The sequence below is a fragment of the Peromyscus maniculatus genome, chromosome 19, assembly GCF_049852395.1.
Source record: "Peromyscus maniculatus bairdii isolate BWxNUB_F1_BW_parent chromosome 19, HU_Pman_BW_mat_3.1, whole genome shotgun sequence".
In the NCBI taxonomy this organism is placed as follows: Eukaryota; Metazoa; Chordata; class Mammalia; order Rodentia; family Cricetidae; genus Peromyscus; species Peromyscus maniculatus.
In genome coordinates, this window is record NC_134870.1 from 14,823,453 (window position 1) to 14,841,905 (window position 18,453).

The 18,453-nt window shown below is 43.6% G+C and overlaps 1 protein-coding gene across 5 annotated transcripts in view; it reads right to left on the minus strand.

Annotated features, from left to right (window-relative positions):
• Positions 1-18,347, minus strand: part of Rprd1a (regulation of nuclear pre-mRNA domain containing 1A) — a 54,250-nt gene extending 35,903 nt beyond the window's left edge. For 3 of the 5 annotated variants that reach the window (XR_013045991.1, XM_042264321.2, XM_042264320.2), the window contains exon 1: positions 18,031-18,273. Coding sequence is in view for 4 of the 5 variants with exons in the window: in XM_042264321.2 (XP_042120255.1) it covers positions 18,031-18,181 (151 nt within the window). In the remaining variant the exon portion in view is untranslated. Of the gene's footprint in view, positions 1-18,030 lie in introns of all 5 variants that reach the window. The other 2 variants (XM_042264319.2, XM_076554834.1) reach the window with 2 other exon arrangements.
• Between the last annotated feature and the right edge of the window lie 106 nt (positions 18,348-18,453).

Below are 18,453 nucleotides of genomic sequence, written 5' to 3' on the forward strand. Positions count from 1 at the left end.
AGTTTAAATCTTCTAACTTTAAGGGCAATTTAATTAGTTTTCTGAATGAATTTTGTCAATGGATTAATTATAAATGATGAAGATCTCATGCCATTTCTTCCTTCATTAACTCAGGTAATTACTTAGTATTTACCAAATTCACAGGCACTGCATTAGGCACTAGGAATAAAAAACAACTTTCAGTTAGGCATACACAACCCCCACACCACACACACACACACACACACACACACACACACACACACACACACACACACGGAAAATAAATAAAAATGTAGTACCATTTAAAAAAGAAAATGCCAGACTAACAAAGGTTTAAGCTTTACTGTTTAAAAAATGGCGCACAGCGGTTCTGTAAGTGGGTGGTGGACAGGGCACAGTGAGACACCTTCTGGGGCATTAGGAAAGCTCAGACAGAAAAGATGGGCATTATCATTTCGCCTGGTGTGTCACTCGGGGCTCGGGTGGAGAGATGGTGGCAGTCCTGGGAGGTGGTAGAAACTTCAGAAGGCAGGGGTCTCAATGGAAGGTCGCTGGAGGGCACGTGCCCCTCGCCTCCCTTGCTTCCTGATAGCTGAGGCAAGTAGATTTGCAACCTCACACTCACCACAATGCTGCTCCTCCACAGTTCCAAAACCAAAGGAGCCAACTAACCACGGACTGAATGAACCCCGAGCAAAAGACAACCCCTCCTCCATTTCTGGCTTTGGGTGCTGATGAGACAAGGCCTTACTGTGCATCTCGGGTCAGCCTTGAACTTGAGTTTTCTTGCCTCCACTTGCCAAGTGCGTGTCTTTCCTCCTTTTGAGTTGATTTTCTAAGGTACCATGTCACAGTAGTTGCAGGTTACAACTGGACATTGAGAATACCACAAAAGGCCAGAAAAGGACATTCAAACTGGAGCTGGGATTTCTGTCTTTTGTTCTCCTCGTCCACCTTAATCACCTGTAGCAACTCCTTTGTTTTCCAGAGGAGTGTTTACATAGAAGGAAAGGTCTTTTCTTCCCTGCCATCATGCTCTGCCTCATCTGAGGGCCAAAACAATGGGACAGGGACCAAGGACAAAAAACTGTGAAGTCATGAGCCAAAAACTTTGCTCAGATATTGTTAGTGTGAGGGATTCTGTGGCAGTGATAAGAAAGGCGACTAATACAGATTGAGCCCCAATACTGGGGGAGGCTGCCAAAAGACTATTTATTCTGCTTTTTTAATTATTATTATTTGGTTTTCTTTTTTTATGATTTGTTTATTTATATTATATATGCATTGGTGTTTTGCCTGCATGTATGTCTCATGTATGTCTGCATGAAGGTATCAGATTCCCTGGAACTAGAGTTACAGTCGTGAGCTGCCATGTGGGTGCTGGGAATTGAACCTAGATCCTCTGGAAGAGCAGACAGTGCTCTTAACCACTGAGCCATCTCTCTAGCCCCTGTTGTGTCCCGTTCCCCCACCCCCACTATGAATTATATTTCAGTAAAGCAATGGTTGATGAAGAGTAAGTTTTTTGCAGATCAGGTATCCAAACATGAGTATACCCAGAATCACCTAGAAGGCTTACTAAATACAAACTGTTGGTCCTACCTAGCTTCTGTGTGGGGTAAATCCCCAAAATATCCATTTCCACAGTTCTCAGACGATACTGATGCTACCAGTTTTCTTTTAAGGCAAGGTCTCACTATGTAGCTCTAGCTAGCTTAGATAGAATCCTTATGTAGGGGTATGCCTAGAACTCGTGCCAAGACTCTACTGCCTGTCTCCAACATGCTCAAATTACAAGTACACACCAACATGCCTAGCTGAAGACAGAGGGAAATTCTAGTCCACAGGACACAATCTCTTCAGCAAATAAACTGCATGGAATTTCAAACAAACAAACAAACAAAGATGGAAGGAAGAATGCCAGGCATGGTGGTTGCACGCCTTTAAACCCAGCACTGAGGAGGCAGAAGCAGGCAGATCTTTGTGAGTTTGTAGTCAGCCTAATCTATATAACAAGTTAGATCAGCTAGGGCTACACAGTGAGATCCTGTCTCAAAATTAAAGAGGAAGGGTAAAATGAAGAAAAGATCTGTCAACCAAAATCCATGTGTGGATTCTACTTTATGTAATAATTCAAGGCATTTCTAAGGAAACCTGGGATACTAAACATACACTAAGCTGAAGATTATCAGTTATGGAGCTCATAATCGTGATGATAGCTCCATGGGGCACACATGAGCACACACATACATAAATTTAAAAAGAATTATGGTTAGTTTTGTTAGGTATGATCACCCCCTTATGGTTGTCATAGGTCTTAATGTATGGTAAATATATCCTTCTTGATAAAATGGCTCTATATCTGATATTTGCTTTAAATAACCAGGGAGAAGAAGCAAATAGCAAAATGGAGAAGCAACAGGCATGAAATAGAGAAGACACAATGTCACTAATGCTGAAACCAGGGCTGGGCTCCACAGGGCTGGGATGAAGCTACTGCCCAGGTGGATAGTACTTGCCTACCATGCACAAACTTTGGGTTCAATCCCCACTACTGCATAAACCAGGAAGTAGTGGTGCACATTTATAATGCCAGCACTTGGGAGGTGGAGTTAGGAGAATCATATGTTCAAGATCATGCTTGACTATACAATGAGTTGAAGGCAAGCCCTGAGTACATGAAAGCCTATCTCAAAAAAAAAAAAAAAAGCTGAAACTGGAACTGGATGGTATTCTTGAAGTATCAAGCCACTCCTTACTTTTGTGTATGATTTTTTCCCCCTTTTGGCTTTTTGAGACAGGTTCTCACTATAGACCAGGCTGGCTCAAACTTGGAGATCCATCTACCGCTGCTGGGATTAAAGGTGTGTGCCACTACCACCCTTCGAGGATGAATTTATAGTCCCGTTTTTGTGAACTTCCCATTCGTATCATGTTGCCTGGTTTCGACTGAGATATTTGCTTTTCTTATTAATTTATGTTTATAAATGTCTTTTCATGCTTTAGATATCTTCTCTGGAGCAACTGCTTAAAACTGAAATTTAGCATTTTCTATACTCACAACCTTTAAGAGATTTATATAGTAAAATCTATTTCCTACATGAATCTTGGCTGATAGCCTGTTTAGAAAACCATTTGGCCTCAATGAAACATTTCACTATTAGGATAAGAATTTATACTGTATCAAGCTGATAATAGAAAAATAAATAAAAAATAAATGATAGATAGTTAGATAGATATAGATAAACAAATGGCACAGAGAACAAGCAAAAAAACAAAAACAAAACAAATTCAAAGTAGACTAGTTGCGCCTACAAATGAAATTCACGAGGACAAGTTCAGGTGTCTAACTGTAGAACCAAGGTCAGGCACGACCTTGCAAAAGCCTGGCTGATGACATTAAAGACACAACTCCCTGCAGCAACTGACTCTGCACACACTCCCAACCTCCGTTTATGATATAAGACTCAAAGTTCAGCCAACTAACTGTTTATTGCTTGGGTCCTGATTTTCAGTGTCACTCTCCATGATGTCTCTCAGGCTACGTGCCTCCCACCTGCATGGCCAAGTGTTGCCATGATTACTCACTTCCAGCTGGTCAGTGTGACATCCCTAGCCTGAGAGAAACTGTGTGACTTCTCATGGCTCTGTTTCTTATTGTTCACTCAAGAAATGCTTTGTGACACTGAAAATGCAATTCATATATTGCCCAGAGTTTGTTCTGTGGAGAGTGAGTGACGTAGAAGAGCGATGTGTGTGTAGTAGGGAGAGATATATGTGTGGAAGAGAGAGATGTGTGTGTAGAAGAGAGGTGTGGGGAGAGAGATGTAGCTGTGTAGAAGAGAGATGTGTAGCTGTATAGAGGAGAGATGTAACTGTGTGGAAAGAGATGTAGCTGAGTGGAGACAGATTTCTCATCAGAAACAATAAGCATGAGAAGACAGAGACAACATCAAGTCCTGAAAGGGGTGGAATTAACCAGCAATTGTGAGTGGGCACAGCTGTTCCTGCTTGTAATCCCAGCACACGGGAGCCTGTGGTGGGATTACATGAGTTCAGGCATAGACTGAGCTATAAAACAACCCTTAAAAACAGATTTTATTTTTTGCCTGTATGGGTGTTTTGCTTGCATGTATGTCTGTACCACTTGGGTGCCTGGTGCCTAGAGTCCAAAAGATCCCCTAGAACTGGAGATACAGTTGTGAGATGCTCTATGGGTGCTGAGAATTGAACCCAGGTCCTCTGGGAATGGCCAGTGCTCTTGAGTACTGTGCCATTTTTCCAGCCCCCAAAAGACTGACTTTTAAAGCTGAAAGAAAGCCTAAGGTTACTGTGTAATCTTCTTTTATAATGTGTGAAGATGTGTCACTGTGACTGGTTTAATAAAGAGCCCAATGGCCAATACCAAGACAGGAAGAAGTTAGGCAGGACTTTCTGGGGACAGTGAGGTCTCGGGGAAGAAGAAAGGCAGAGTGGCCAGCCAGATGGAGAGGAAGCAGGATGGTCAGTACAGAGTAAACCAAGCCATGTAAAAGAACACAGATTAAAAATATGGGTTAATTTAAGTTATAAGTGCTATTGGGTAGCTTATAATAAGTTTTGGTTTTACTCAATCACTGGGCAAGCTTCAGTGAAACATTTCACTATTAGGATAAGAATTTGTGCTGTATCAAGCTGATAATAAAAATTTTTATAAATAATTAATTAAAAAAGAGCTATTGGGGTAAGCCTAAGCTATAGGCCAAGCTTTCATAATTAATAAGTCTCTGTGTTGTTTTTTGTGAGCTGGCAGCCCAAAGAAAGATCTGCCTGCATAAGACCTTTCAAACTAAGGCAAGTTAGTTCAACAATATAGACCTAACATATAAGGCATACTAAAAGGACTCTTTAAAGCTAATATGAAAAACACTAGATAATAATTAAAAGTCCCAAGAAATAATACTCAACAGACAGGGTAAGTATGAAAGCAAACACAAAAGCCAGGATTACTGTCTTTTTGATTTGTAACTGTTACATGGTTCAGAAGGACGGTCCAGTCACTGACTTGGCTTATTTAATTTTATTTCTAAATCCATCCAATCCCTTCCTGTAATCTCTTTCCAACCCTTCTCCCCTCCAGTTACCTTAGCTCCCAGTCCTTTACTTAGGGAGGGGAGGGACAAAGAGAGGTGTGGGTTTGAAAGTCAGGACAAGCTGCAGGAGTCAGTTCTCTCCTTGCATCATGTGGGTCCAGGGGCTCAAACTGAGGTTGTCAGGCTTGGCGAGTGCCTTTACCTACTGAGATACCTCAGTGGCCTCTTACTGAGGTCTTTAAGACAAAGAATGGACACCGCTTTCTATGGAACAGAGACAATGGCATTAATCATGGCCTGCACGGCAGAACTTTCAGAGTAAGACCTAAAGTAATGGACAATTCCTGAACGACTACTACAGAACCCTCAATCCTGGCCTTCCTGACTGCTTTAAGCATTCTGGTGTGATCACTTCACTAAATCTCTGGATTTTTGGAGCCTAGCTCATGGAGACAATCAGTGCACTCACTGATTCATCCCTGACAGGCTAGGGAGGTAGTAGTTTTAGGAAGTGAGGCCTAATTGGAGTGAACCAAGTTAGGCTTGGAGAGTATACCTTGTCTTTAGCCAGTCACTTATGTCCTCCTTCTGCTTCTTGGCCACCATGAACCAAGCTCTGCTCTACTACATACATGCCCCTTGCCCTGACAATCTGCCTGTTAGGTCCAAAAGCAATGGAGCTACTGATCATAGATGAGACCTCTGAAGCCATGGGCTTTTGTTTGTTTTTGTTTATTTGAGACAGGGTGTCTTTGTGTAGCCTTGACTATCTTGGAACTCACTCTGTGGACCAGGCACCATGCTGTCAAGAGTATTTTATTTGGTTGGTAAACTGGAGTCCATCTCACTATGTAGACAAGGCTAACCTTGAATTTCTGTCTCTGTTTCCAGAATGCTTTGATTACAGACATGCAACCTCATACTTGAAAAAAAAAATTCACATTTATTCATTAGTGCCTGTGGTAGTTTGAATGTAATTGACCCCCAAAAGCTCATAGGAAGTGGCACTATCAGGAGGTTGTGGCTTTGTTGGAGTGGGTATGACCTGGCTGGAGGAAGTGTATCATTATGGAGTTGAGCTCTGAGGTCTCATATATGCTCAAACCATGCCCAGTGTCTCAGTTCACTTCCTGGTGCCTTTAGATCAAGATGTAGAACTCTCAGCTCCTTCTCCAGCACTATGTCTGCTGCCATGCCCCACCATCATGATAATGGACTAAACCTCTGAACTGTAAGCCACCTCATTAAATGTTTCCTTTATAAAAGTTGCCACAGTCATGGTGTCTCTTCATAGCAATAGAAACCCTAAGACAGTGACTAAGACAGAAAGATGGGAAACAGAAGAAACAGGAAAGAGAAAGAACATACAAGTACACATAAAAAGTGCAAAGTGGTAGTGTTTTTAAGATAAAACTCACTTAACAAAATAACCACATCAAGGCAGACAATTATTCAGGAGTGCTTAGCACGTTTGTGAGATTATGTAACCACTACTCTATGTAGTTCCAACACATTTTCAGTTCCTCCACAGACCCATCATATCATTAAATATTCACTCCCACTTCCCCCCTTCCTTCCCTCCCCTCCCCTCCCAACTATCACTTTCTATTCTACGATTTTCTCTGATTTATGTATTTCATATAAACAGAATTATACAGTATATGACCTTTATGTAAGGCTTTTTGCTTTCCATGATGTTTATAAGGTTTGTCCACCCTGATATATATATATATATATATATATATATATATATATATATATATATATATATATCAGCACTTTCTTTTTGTGGTTGAATATTACTCTAGTATATGGATATATCACATTTGTTTATCTATTCATCTGGTGGTGGAAATTCAAGTCCATGATTAAGAAAATCATTAAGTTTGGGGTTAGAGGCTCAGAAATTAAGAGTACTTGCTGCTCTTGCAGAGGACCAAGGACCAGTTCCCAAAACCAACACAGGGCAGCCCACAATTGCCTGTAATTCCAGCACCAGGGGATCTGATGTTCTCTTCAGGCCTCCAAAGGAATCTGCACTCATAGGAATACATTCCCCAACACATACACACATAATTTGTTTGTTTTTTTCAAGACAGGGTTTCTCTGTGTAGCCCTGGCTGTCCTGGAACTCACTCTGTAGACCAGGCTAGCCTCAAACTTAAAGATCCACCTGCCTCTGCCTTCTGAGGGCTGAGATTAAATGCATGAGCCACCACCACTCAGCTCATATATATATATATTTTTTTTAATCTAAAAATTCAGGCTGGAGAGAAGGCTCAGCGGTTAAGCAGACTAGCTGCTCTTCCAGAGGCCCTGACTTCAATTCCCAACAACCACGAGATGGCTCACAACCATCTCTAGTGGGATTTGCTGCCCTCTTCTGGCATAAAGGCATACAAGCAGATAGGGCACTCATACATAAAATAAATCTTTTTAAAAAATGTTAATCCCCCCTCTGTTTCCCCCCCAATAAAGCTATAAAAGGGTAAAAAATAAAATAAAATAAAATAAAATAAAATAAAATAAAAAAATAAAAAATGTTAAAATATCTAAAACTTCAACTAATCATAAGTGTGTTGAGGTATACAGCAGAATTAATACCATCTAAACCATCAGCTGTAAACATAACAGCTGACTCAATGTTCACAAATGTAAAATGCCCAGGCAACTGAGTCAGAGTAACACTAAGGAAGACCTAACACATAGCATGTGTTCAGAGAAAGACATAGATATTTGTTATGAGAAATCAGCTCATGGGATTAGGGAGGCTATTAAGTCCCCAGATCCACTAGAAATCCAACAAAGCCAATAGTGTAGCTCTAGTTGAATCCCTGAGAATCAGGAGTGCCAACAGAGTTCTGAAGGCTGCAGACTGGAGACTCAGGTTGAGCAGCAGGTATTTCTGTTAAAGTTGACAAGTGGGGGAAAAGTACTGCCTGGGGGCCTGAAGGATGTCTCCGTGGGTAAGAGCATATGTTCTTGCAGGAGTAGAGATCAGTTCCCAGCACCCACTTGGTGGCTTCACAACCATTCATAATGCCAGTTCCAGGGGATCAAACACCTTGTTGACATTCATGGGCACCAACCACACATGTGACGCACAGACACACGCAGGCAAAACACTCACACATAGATCTTTTTTTAAAAATGTGGGGAGACCTTGCCCCCCCCCAAAAAAAAGACACTACCTTGTACCAGGCACTTGGAAGACTGTAGCGTGAGGACTACTAAGAATCAAAAGTCAGGTACCAGCACGAGCACCAAGACAGGGCCACATTTCAGCAAGACTCAACTCAAAAAACCAACCAAACAAAAAACAATACTTTGTAATATACTGCTATGACAATTTGAAAATCTGGTGGTTTGGCTGGAATACAGTCCTTAACTACTCAAACTGAATTTGTTTTTTAAGAATAATCTATAAAATTGCTCTGAAGAGGTAGAGACAGGTGTTGTTAGTATTCTACTCTTTTTTTTTTTTTTCTGTGTGCATTGGTGTTTTGCCTACATGTAGGTAGATATGTGTGAGTGTGCTAGATGCCCTGGAGCTAGAGTTATAGACATACAAGCTGCCATGTGGGTGCTGGGAATTGAACCTAGATCCTCTGGATGAGCAGCCAGTGCTCTTAACCTCTGAGCCATCTCTCCAGGCCCCAGTATTCTACTCTTTTGTGGGGGGTCTGCCACCCAGCTCCCGAATAAATCACACATAGAGGCTTATTCTTAATTATGAATGCCCAGCCTTAGCTTGGCTTCTTTCTTGCCAGCTTTCTTTATCTTAAATTATCCCATCTACCTTTTGCCTCTGGGCTTTTCCTGTTCTCTTCCACCGTGGCTTGCTGGTTGTCTAGCTGGGTGGCTGGGCCCTGGAGTCCTCCTCCTTCTCTGGCTCCAGTGTCTCCTCCCAGATTTCTCCCTCTATACATTCTCTCTGCCTGCCAGCCCCACCCATCCTTTCTCCTGCCTTGCTATTGGCTAGTTCTTTATTAGACCATGAGGTTTTTAGACAGGCACAGTAACACAGCTTCACAGAGTTAAACAAATGCAACATAAAAGTAGCACTCCTTAAAATAATATTCTAGGACAGGAGGACCAAGAAATCAAGGTCATCCTCAGATGCAGAGCAAGTAAGTCAAGGTCTGCCTAAGTTACACAAGACCCTGTCTCTAAGTAAACATGAAATGGGTAAACTCAAAATCACAACCTAGGAACAGAAACTAGTATTACTCAGGATGTTTGCAAACTAAACATGAAGGTAACATGCTGAATGAAATGGTGAACTTTACTTCAACTGTCTCTGAATCAGAACTATGTTCCCTAAAACTGGACCAAAGTGCCACTGGACAAACATTCAACAATACAGATCATTTTCTTAATCTACAAAAACACAACTGACTTTCTTCAGTTATGTCTTTTTTCACAAGGAAGACAGAGAGGGAGGAAGGAAAGTGAACAAGTTTGAGAACCACTTACAACCACCACACAGGCAGACTAAGACTAGTTATCAGACTAAAAAGGTTGCCTTCACCAAGATTAGGAGAGTAAGAGTTTGAAATGATGCCCTCCCAAATACCAAAATGCTTTTTTTCTTGCAACCTGTAAAATGATTCAACAGCTAATACAGAAAAACAAGAACACACAAGGAAATTCTGAGGACGGAAAGAGCTGTGGGGCTGGAGCAGTGGGTGATGCCCTGCAGCCATGGTCAGAGTGGCAGCGGTACCTGAGAACACAGACCAGCAGGGCGGAACGATGAGCAGCCACCAAAGGTTATCTCAGAGGCTCTTCCCTCCCTCCCTCCCTCCCTCCCTCCCTCCCTCCCTCCCTCCCTCCAAGACAGAAATCAATTAGAAATGTTCCATGAAAATGCCATGGCGAATGCCCACATTCAAATGATCAGGGCAGCTGAGAACACAACTAAGTACAGTTTCTAGAAAACTATACTTACTAACAAACTTTAAAGGTCTTCCCAATTCCCTAAACTAAGCTAGGTCCCTGGACAGTTAGTTACTCAGTAGCAGACTTCACTTCCCTGGCTGCCATGTAAGCTCCATGAAAAGAAAGCTGTGTCATTTTATCTGCTAAATCATCTTAGTCCATTAAGAGGAATGCAACAATCTTTTCCTGAATAAAGCAACAGATCATTTGAAATGTGTACATTCAAATGAATATTCATTTTACTAAAACAAACAAACAAACAAAAATACCTTGGACTGGGGAAATGGCTCCTGCCTGGTGCATAACCCAAATTCAATTCAATTCCCAGAGTCCATAAAAGTCAGGCAGCGAGCTGGGCGGTGGTGGCGCACGCCTTTAATCCCAGCACTCGGGAGGCAGAGCCAGGCGGATCTCTGTGAGTTCGAGGCCAGCCTGGGCTACCAAGTGAGCTCCAGGAAAGGCCCAAAGCTGTGCAGAGAAACCCTGTCTCAAAACGAAACAAAACAAACAAACAAAAAAAAGATTCATACCATAAAGATACATGCTCAGCTATGTTCATAGCAGCACTATTTGTAATAGCCAGAACCTGGAAACAACCTAGATGACCGTCAACGGAAGAATGGATGAAAAAAATGTGGTACATATACACAATGGAGTACTACTCAGCAGAGAAAAACAATGAAAGCATGAAATTTGCAGGCAAATGGATGGAACTAGAAAAAATCACCCTGAGTGAGGTAACCCAAACCCAGAAAGACAGTCATGGTATGTACTCACTCATAGGTGGATTCTAGATATAAAATAAAGAACAATTAGACCAGACCACAACCCATAGAACCATGGAGGCTATATATATAGCATGGAGGTCCCTAGGACGACTGTGGCTTATAATAAATTTCGGTTTTACTCAATTATTGAAAAAAAATAGCCAAATGAATGGAAACACATGAACTATGAACCAAAGGCTGAGGGGCCCCCAGCTGGATCAGGCCCTCTGAATAGGTGAGACAGTTGATTGGCTTGATCAGTTTGGGAGGCAACTAGGCAGTGGGACCAAGTCCTGTGCTCATTGCATGAGTTGGCTGTTTGAATCCTGGAGCTTATGCAGGGACACTTGGCTCAGTCTGGGAGGAAGGGACTGGACCTGCCTAGACTGAGTCTACCAGGTTGATTGCAGTCCTCAGGGGAGGATTTGCCCTGGAGGAGGTGGGAATGGGGGGTAAGTTGGGGGTAAGAGGAGGGTGTGGGAGGGGGGAGAATAGGGGAACCTGCGGCTGATATATAGAACTGAATGGTATTGTAAAATAAAATAAATTAAATTAAATTAAAAAAAAGGAAAAAAAAAAAAGTCAGGCAGCGCATTCCAGCAATGAGGAGGCAGAACAGGCAGATCCCTGGGACACACTGGCTAGCCAGCTTACCCTGATCAGTAAGCCCTGGAGGAGAGACCCTATATCAAAACACTAGGTAGTTTCTGAGGAGAGACATCATCCACAACCTCTGACACTGACATGTACATAAATATAGGTTGCACTCACATCCATGCATACAAACACACATAAGAAACTTCTTTTATATTATGTACATGGCATGTGTGTTCTTTGGTAGGCATGGGGAGGTCAAAGGACAACTCTTTCCACTATGGAGGTAGCAGGAAAAGAACTCAAATCATCAGGCCTGGCAGCAAACACCTTTACAAACTGAACCATCTTACAGGCCCTTCCCCCTAATTTTTTTAAACCTGTAAAATTATACTTGTTTGTTTAACGTAAGAGCACATGTTTATTTTTATTAGAAATTAAAGGTAACTTGCTTAACTAGGAACAACAACAACAACAGCCATTTTTTTTAAATGTACATCACAGGAAAGAAAACCCAAAGGTTATATTACAAAGCAGGGGGATTTTCAATTCAGAGGAACTGGTATTTCAGAAGGACCATGTCTGCCTATGGCACAGCAACACATCATCTGCTTCTTATCTAACCACCAACTTATAGGAAATATAAATATTCCTTAGAAACTAGCCTGTGGGTCCCCTGGGACCCTCAAAACCATCTCCTGGGGGTCCGTGGAATCAGAACTACCTCCACAACAATGCTCAATTATCCTCTATCTTTTCCTGATGCTCTCACACACATTAGTGGTGCCTTGCAGCAGTCATGAGATGTGTGATGTAATACACTGAATTCAGAAACAAACATGAGAAATCATTTCCCATTAAGGCACTTAAAAGACCTGCAGGGGCTGAGGTAGTTCAGTTGTAGAGTGCTGGCTCACTCAGTATTAAGAGACCCAAACTCTACCCACAGCACCACAAACAATGTAAAAATAGTCACTCCTCTTCCTAATACTCTTTTAGGAAAGATACTTTCATCAAAACATTCAAGGTTGCATGAAGTCAACTTCGTCATTTTTAAATACTTAATGAATGTAGTAAATGCAAATAAACATCACAAATTTTAAAAAAGATGAAGAAAAAAAAGAAGCTAACATGTTTTAGGTGTTAATAAAGATTATCTTCTGAAGATGGGAGACAACTACATGATGTTTATATTTGACATGTTTCATGATCTGTTTTTCTTGATCGGCCTAACAACTGATAGCTTAAATTTTCCATCCAAAAAATGATACAAAATCACTTTATACTGCAAGTCTTATTCCTGGAAAGAGATGTGAAAAAAACCTATGAAAACAAGGAAAAAGTGTTGCAGCTACAATTCCATTATCTTCAAAGACACAGTTGGTATTGGTTTGAGAATGACAATTCTTTTGTTATTGTTACTGTTGTTTTGTTTGAGACAAGGGCTTCTCTGTGTAGCCCTGGTTGTCCTGGAAATCACTCTGTAGACCAGGCTGGCCTCAAATTCAGAGATCCACCTGTCTCTGCTTTCCCGGAGCTAGAATTAAAGGCGTGTGCCACCACTGCCCGGCCTATTTTTAACTATGAAAATCACACAACTTAGGAAATTGTCAATTTATAACAGAATCTCTTCAAGGACATATTATATATTGCTATTTTTTTGTTTTGTTTTTGTTTGTTTGTTTTTGAGACAGGGTTTCTCTGTGTAGTTTTGGTGCCTGTCCTAGATCTCACTCTGTAGATCAGGCTGGCCTTGAACTCAGAGATTCACCTGGCTCTGCCTCCTGAGTGCTGGGATTAAAGGTATGCGCTACCACCGCCTGGCCTATATTGCTGTCTTTAAAACAAATGTTCTAAAACCAAACAAATTACGGCTCAGCAGGTAAGGGCAATTGTTCTTGCAGCGGACTGGAGTCGGGCTCTGGGCACCCAGGGCATGGCTCACAGCTGTCTGTAATGCCAGTTTCAGGTTTCAACACCCTCTTCGGGATTCCTCGGGCACACAAATGGTGCACAAACATACATACGCACCTTTACACATAAATAAACCAAATAAAACCAAAACAAATTACTTTGTTTTATTAACATCATCTCTTACTAATCTAAAGCATTATTAGTGAATACAAATTCAACAAATACTTAAGAATTTTCATCAAAAGGCAATCAACCAGTTGAGCTAAAACAACTAAAAACTGAAAGAAGAAAACCCAAAGGAGCCCATTATCTGCTTCATACATGCCACACCACCACACCCCACTTACAACACAATATAGAATGATAGTTTCCTAGTACATGACCACGGTGCTGAAGGGGATAGAGATCCTAATGCCCATGAGCAAAACCATAGGGAAGAGGAAGAGCACTCAGGTGAGGCCCTACAAAGTATCACCTGTGATGAGGAAAGGAATTTGGGGGCAGATTAATCCAGACCATGTGAGATCTGTGCAGAAACAAGCTCACCACCACCAGCACGGTCTTCACTGACATTCAAAACATCTATTTACATGTCATTCTTTTTTTCTAAGTACAAGGCATTTCACCACGTAAGGGCACCCCTGAGCCCTGCTCATAGCACACCTTACCATTTGTCCACACACCACTATCTTTTTAATATATTGAACATTACCTAACACAGATCTCATTCCTTCCTTTTCACTTCATAATGGTAATCTTTATGTTGGAATACAGTGCTCAATCACTGCTTTTCACATAGCTTTTGTTGAGGTGGTGGTTTGTTTGGAGGCAAGGTCTATCTATCTATGTAGCCCAGACTAGAGTTGAACTTTAATTTGCCTGCCTCGGCCTCCAAGTTGGAATTATAGGTAGACCAGAGCTATACGTGCATTCCTTGTAGCTGCAGCTTGTGTAAATTTCTCACTTTTCTAAATGGCAAACTGGTCTGTACCCTGACTGTTTAATCAAGATGTGGTTGTTCCTTAATTCAGTGATGCTGTTTCACATAGCTCTATCAGGAGCACCCAGTCTTTGAAAACACACCGTCACCCTTGAACCATGCAAAGGGGGCTGCAAAGACGGCTCAGCAGGTAAGGGCAATTGTTCTTGCAGAGGACTGGAGTCGGGCTCTGGGCACCCAGGGCATGGCTCACAGCTGTCTGTAATCCCAGTTTCAGGTTTCAACACCCTCTTCGGGATTCCTCGGGCACACAAATGGTGCACAAACATACATACGCACCTTTACACATAAATAAAATTTAAAGAACATTTTCTGTGCAACAGAATGACCAAAGAACAAAAAACACACATTTAAAAAAAAAAATCACATACTGTCATGTCCCGACTCTGTTGGGCAGCATTTACATGGGCTGCGTGTGCCCACCAGCTGCAGATGCACACACCTGCATCTAGCTCACTGACTAAAAAAGAAAGCAACGACGACGATGAAACTGCTGGGCATTACTAACTTGTGTGAGTATCACAATTTAAAGGCCATTTTTAAGAGCTATAAATGTAACTCAACGGTCTTCTTTCCTTATCACACAGGACCTGGACCATGTGCCCTCTTCACATCCCTACAGTTTTATCAACTTCAGCATCCTCGTGTCTTATAGCAATCAATCATTTAACTACTGCAAACGAGGAGACTATCGCTGTACACAGAACTGTAAGGCTGGGGGTTATGAGAAAAGAGTACTATGGTACTGCAAGGCCTCGAGTTCAATCCCCAGTACTACACACCCCCCAAAGTAAGTTACTTTCATTTTTGTGATAAGGTTGTAATACACCATTCTGTGCCCATGTGCTCTATTTCAGGATATATTCCTAGCAAGAGAACGTTGATGTCAAGAGGCATATATATACTTTCAACTTCATTAGAGGTCAAGTTCATCTCTAAAGCAGGTATACCACTTTAACTCTTCCACTAAGCATTGTTGTTAATGTTTCTCTTTATCCTCAACAATTCTCGATATTATCATGCTTTTTTTACTTATTTATGGGGACAGCATCTCTCTATGTACCCCTAGCTGTCCCGGATCACTCTCTATCCACCAACTTCTGTCTCCCAAGTGCTGGGAACTAAGGGTATGTGCCACCACACCTGCCTTATCATACTTTTTAATTGCCAAACTAATCAGCCATTGGTATCACTGGTCTATTTTTTTTTCCTAATTACTAAGTGTCACTTATTGACCTTTCAGGTTTCTTAGGCAAAAAGCACATAAAGGTGCTGTCTTCTTACGATGGCTTCCTACTATCCCTGCCTGTGTTGGCTGCATGTGTTGGTAAATGCTTTCCTGCCTGCCCACTCCCATAAGTCTATTGCTGACTTTGAAATTCACAGCTACTTTCCAAGCTCCCACTATTAGTGTTTCTCAGAGCTTTTTGTTTTTCCGAGATAGAGTGCCCTCTGTGTAGCCCTGGCTGTCCTGGAACTCAATTTGTAGACCAGCCTGGTCTTGAACTCACAGAGATCCGCCTGCCTCTGCCTTCCAAGTGCTGGGAGTAAAGGCGTGTGCCGCCGCCGCTGCCAACACCGCCACCACCAGGATTCTCAAAGTTTTTGATCCCCTCAGCTGAAACCCAACCCAAGTAATTAAACTGAAAATCAGAACAGTAGCTCATTTTGGGGGGAGGGGGGAGTTCGAAAAAGGGTTTCTCTGTGTAGTTTTGGTGCCTGTCCTGGATCTCGCTCTGTAGACCAGGCTGGCCTCGAACTCACAGAGATCCGACTGGCTCTGCTTCCCGGAGTGCTGGGATTAAAGGTGTGCACCATCGCTGCCCGGCACTCAATTTCTTTTAAAAGCTATCTTCTTACTTACAGCAAACACACAAGACAATCTGACCTCCACATGTACCCACATGCAAGTAAGTACACACAAACAGTAAGTGTACTAAGAAAGGGGGCTGGAGAAAAGGCTCAGAAGTTAAGAGCACTGGCTATTGCACAGGACCTGGGTTCAGTTCCCAATACCCACATCCAATTAACCACATCCACATGTAACTGCAGTTCCTGGGAACCCAACGCCCTCTTCTGGAATCCGTGGGCATCGGCACAGCAAGAAGAGAACATACATAATTAAGGCATACAATCATACATATAAAACTAATTTTATTAATGTAATTAAAAAAAAAGAAGAAGAAGAGTTGCCTGGTGGTGGTGGTACACGACTTTTATCCCAGCACCTGGGAGGCAGAGGCAGGCAGATCTCTGAGTTTGAGGCCAGCCTGGTCTACAGAGTGAGTTCCAGGACAGCCAGGGATACACAGAGAAGCCCTGTCTGGAAACACACACACACACAATCCATGCAAAAAAAAAAAAAAAAGTTAAAGCCCAGTCACTTTATATGAAATCTATGCGAATGTCTGAAACAATAAAGAACAGCGCCACTGTATTCGATGATTTACAAATTAAAGGTACAATTCAGATGAAGCCAATGAAAAAAGACAGGATCTCACTATGTACTATGCAGCCCTGGCTGACCTGGAGCTCGCTTACTTCGAACACAAGAGATCTTGACTCCCCTGTGCTAAAATTAAAAGGTGTGTCCCACCACACCGGGCCACCAATACCTATTTTATTTTCTGTGGGTCTAACACAAACTAGCTCTTTACACATAAAGTTACTCAGCAGGAATGAACAGAATGTTTGCATGTCAGTGAGCGAAAGACATCCGTTCAAAAAAGTTCACTTTGCTATGGGTATCACTATTAAATATCCTGTAAAATGAAGACGCTGAACTTAGGGTCCTTAGATTAATGTCATTTTCAGGTAAGGCATCTACAATCCAAAAGCTCAAAGAAATTCGCCAGACGGGATCCTCTTTCCTACCAAGCCATCACTCTTTACTCCGCATCACGTGGAGTAATCTCGCGGTTCAAAATCTGTCATACCTGTACTAGTTATGCATGAGCAAACTGATCTATCATAGAAGGAGCACAACTCCCAACCCTACATTTTTTTTTCCTTTCAACTTCCTGATTTTTTTTCCTTCTCTTATCTCCATGAAAAACTACAGGATGAGAAAAACACCGACTGCGTGAGTTTCGGGTTCTAACCGGGTGTTGGGCCCAAGCCTCTCGATACCGATCCAGTTCTTGGTTGCGGGATTTTTTTGGTTTACACGTTTAGTATGTCGCTGCGGACCAAGCACCGGTTCCCACGGAGGCGTGGTGAACGAAGAGAGGGACCCACTACTCCCCCCGCCCGCAGACCCCGGGAAAGTACTCGCGAGCCCTGGCGGGGACTCGGGAGTGCGCGGGTGGGACACGCAGAGCCAGGGCTAAAAGCCGAGTACCAGGGAGTCGGGGTGGTTCACGGAGTGCCAGGGGCAAGACGCCGGGACCCAGCGAAAGGACGCGGGATCCAAGACACGGGGATGTGCGGCGCGAGATGCTAGCAGCCCGGAGCGGAAAGCGGGGGGCCGGGAAGGAGGGGGGAGCAGGGCGCGGGATCAGGGAACCCGGGACCGGATCCCCGCGAACCTGGCTTAGGTCGCAGGGAGGCGACGCGGGAAGCTAGGGAGCCGGGAGACCGAATTCCCAGGGACCTGGGGAAAACTAGGGAGCCCGGGCGGAACTCAGGGAGCCGGCGCGGGGAGTTCGGGGTGGCAAAGCTAGGATCCTGGGGAGAGACGGGGAGCCTGGAGCAGGACCCCGGGGTCCAGGGAGCCGGGGAAGCCAGCCCGGGGCAGGACGCGCCCCGGCTGCTAGCTCACCTTTGCGGAGCTCCCGCTCCCACACCGTGACGATGGGCCGCGAGTGTTTGCGGTGGTGGATGAGCCACAGGGACAGGGTCTGCACGCTCTGCTGCGAGTTGCTCAGCTCCGACAGCTTCTTCTCCAGCGCCGCCTCAGAGAAGGCGGACATCCCTCCGAAACCACGTCCGCGCCGTCCCACGCCGTGGAGCCGAGGGGAGGGGAGTGTCGCCGCCCTCGTCGCCGCCTCGCCCCCACACCCCACCCTTCCCCACGCCCTCGCCGCCGCCACCCCCGAGTCCGAGGCCGGCCGCAACCTCGCAAGATGGCGCCCGGCCGGCAGTGACGTCGCGCGCCGGGCCCCGCCCCCTCGCGCGGCTCATCCTGGGAAAGGAGACGCGGCCGGGAGGCGGGAGTGGAAGCGGGTGAGGGGGGGGATCCGAG